The sequence below is a fragment of the Vombatus ursinus genome, unplaced genomic scaffold (genome assembly GCF_900497805.2).
Source record: "Vombatus ursinus unplaced genomic scaffold, bare-nosed wombat genome assembly UNPS02001443.1, whole genome shotgun sequence".
Taxonomy (NCBI): domain Eukaryota; kingdom Metazoa; phylum Chordata; class Mammalia; order Diprotodontia; family Vombatidae; genus Vombatus; species Vombatus ursinus.
This window is the reverse complement of record NW_020941221.1, coordinates 9,867-12,571: the sequence shown is the minus strand read 5'-3', so window position 1 is coordinate 12,571 and position 2,705 is coordinate 9,867. Positions and strand designations below refer to the sequence as shown.

Below are 2,705 nucleotides of genomic sequence, written 5' to 3'. Positions count from 1 at the left end.
CTGAGGCCCCAGAACACCCTCAGGTGCTGCAAATGCACAGAACAATCACAGAATCACCAAGTGTCCAGCACTTACCCTGTGCCAGGCACTGTGCCAGGTACTGGGGGCACAATAACAACCAGGAGCAGTCTCTGTTCTCAAGACCCTTCCCTTCTATTGGAGGAGCCCAGATGCCCCTGAATGGGGAAGTACAACACAGAGAAATGCCAGGCAGTTGGGGGAGGAGGGGCCTCTCAGCTGTGGGTTGGGAGGATGAGGAAAGGCCTCAGGCAGAAGAGGGGGCTGCAGCAAGAACCCTGAGAAAGAGCCTCCAACCTCCCCCCTCCCCCCTTCTCCCTCCAATCCCGACATCTTTGCGATCTGCCTGATGGTGGGTGTGGGCTCAGGCCCAGAGGGAGGCCCAGCATTTAGTATTTACTGGGAATTTTAAGTTTTATTAGGCAATGCCATGTGTTAGGTCATTTAGGCCTCACTCCCTGCCCTTGGGAGGTAGGTAGAATTATGTTCTCATTTTACAGATAAGGGAAGAGAGCCCCAGACAGGTTACGTGACTTGCCCAGGGTCACACAACTCATAACCCTCAGAGACCAGACGGAAAGAAGATTTTCCTGACTCTAAGTCCCAAGCTGTAAGCACTGTACCACCCAGCCATAGGATGGGTAGAGAAGTGAGGCCCAGCACAGTGAGGATAATGTCAGGGGGCCGAGCCCCAGAATGGGCTGAGGCTGGTGAGAAAAGCAAAGGACAAGGTAAAGGGGACAAGACAGAAACCAAAACAGGGAGAGGATCAAGGCTCAGACTGGAAGGGAGGATGAGCTCTGACATCAGACAGGAGGCAAAGCCGGTTCTTTATTTCTCTTTTTTTCCTTTTCAGTCAAAGCGAAAGCTGTCCAAAATCCACACTTGCTTCCTAGATCTGTGATGACCTCCTTGGGGAGTTCCTTCTCCATCAACAGACTTATTGATCCTTCCCTGTTTCAGGATGGAAAGAAAAGACAGCCTCAGCCTAAGGAGGGTGATCCCAGGAGGGCTGAGCCCCAGAATGAGCTGAGGCTGGGAGGACTCCCCCAGGCCCTCTGAGGCTCAGCATGTGTCCTAGGTCTGGGGTCTGGGTGGTCTCCTGACTCTGATGGTCGGACTGTGGGCTCACAGTGATGGGGGAGAGAAGTCACCATCCCAGGGTGTCTCTGAAGCCTCCAGAGTCACAGGCACAGCTGGAGGGGAATGAAGCTTGGCTGTCCCCAAGCAGTTCGTGGAGGAACTCACCAAGGGGAGGAGGGGACAGCATGGTGGAGGGATGGGCCATGGGGAGAAGGCCCCAGTGCACAGGGAAGGTCCAGGAGGAGAAAGCAGTTCAGTGACACTGACAAGGTCCTGGAGCATCAGATACAGAGCCTGAGGAGGAATGAGCCTGACTCCCAGAATCCCAGAATCTCAGAGTAGGAAATGACCTCAGGGCCATGATGAGCCTCCCCTGCCAGAAGAAGGACCTGCCCCCTCTGCCCCAGGAGCCCATAGGCTCAGTCAGGCCTCCCCCGAGGCCCCTCCTTCAGGGATCCAGAACAGGAGCAGATTTGCATGTGGGGTCTCCTCCCTGCAGGGCCTGGGCTGGTCTTAAGAGAGCCTTGGAGAGCCCAGCCCAGCTGGGGAGCCTCGGGACACTGAGCTCTGGGAGGAAGCTTGACCATGGCCTGGATCTCTCTGCTCTTCTCACTCCTGACTGTCTACACAGGTGAGGCTTCCCAGGGACTCCTCCCTGTGGCTCAGGCCCCACAATGTCTCAGTCCAGGCCTCCCCTGAGCTCATCCTGAAGCTGCTTGAGGGGCCAGCATCCCCTTGGGGAGGGAGGCCCCTGCCTCTGACCAATGTCCTCTTTCCTCTCCTTGCAGGTTCTGGGGCCTCCTATGTGCTGACTCAGCCACCTTCAGTGTCCAAAGGCCTGGGAGAGACGGCCTCCATCTCCTGCGCTGGGGATGGAGTTAGTAGTGGCTATGTACACTGGTACCAGCAGAAACCTGGCCAGGCCCCTAAACTGCTGACTTATGAAAATAGCAACAGGCCCTCGGGTATCCCTGCCCGATTCTCTGGCTCCAAGTCAGGGAACACGGCCACCCTGAGCATCTCTGGGCTCCAGGCTGAGGATGAGGCTGATTATTACTGTGCGGTGTGGGATGGTAATGTTCATGTTCACAGTGACACAGACTGAGGGGGAAGTGAGACAAAAACCCCCCTGGCTCTGCTCCCTCTGTGCCCTCCCCTCTGGGCTCCAGAGGTGCCTGGTGAGCACAGGACAGAGACAGCTTCTCCTTCAGGCCCCTTCCTCCCCTCCTCCCTCCCTGCTCTTCTGCCTGGGTGGCTCCTTCCCCCTCTCTGACCCTCCCCCTCTGATATTCCTTCTCCCTCCCCAGGCCCTCATCTGCTCCCTCCCTCCCTCCAATGCTTCCCTCTCGTTCCTTTAGCTCAGCTGTGCCTCTCTCCAGCTTTGAAGGTTGCTCAGATGCTAAGATGGAGGACTGAGGAAGGAACCCTCTGAACCCTTCCACATTCCCCTCCAAACAACTAGAAAACTTTTAGGAGCAGGGAAGCAGCTGAGCAGGCCCCCAGGGAAGTTCTGTCTCACTGGGCTCGAGGGGGGGAGGCCCAAGAGCAGCAGCAGCAGCAGCAGCAGCCGCCAGCCTCACAGCAGGGGGCCTGCAGCAGGGCTC

The 2,705-nt window shown here is 57.0% G+C and overlaps 1 gene segment (V, D, J or C); it reads left to right on the top strand.

Annotated features, from left to right (window-relative positions):
• Positions 1 to 1,620: 1,620 nt before the first annotated feature.
• LOC114047916 lies at positions 1,621 to 2,221 on the top strand. The segment is given in 2 exon segments: positions 1,621 to 1,732; positions 1,890 to 2,221. Coding segments are annotated over 2 exon segments (363 nt in total).
• The last annotated feature ends 484 nt before the right edge of the window (positions 2,222 to 2,705 follow it).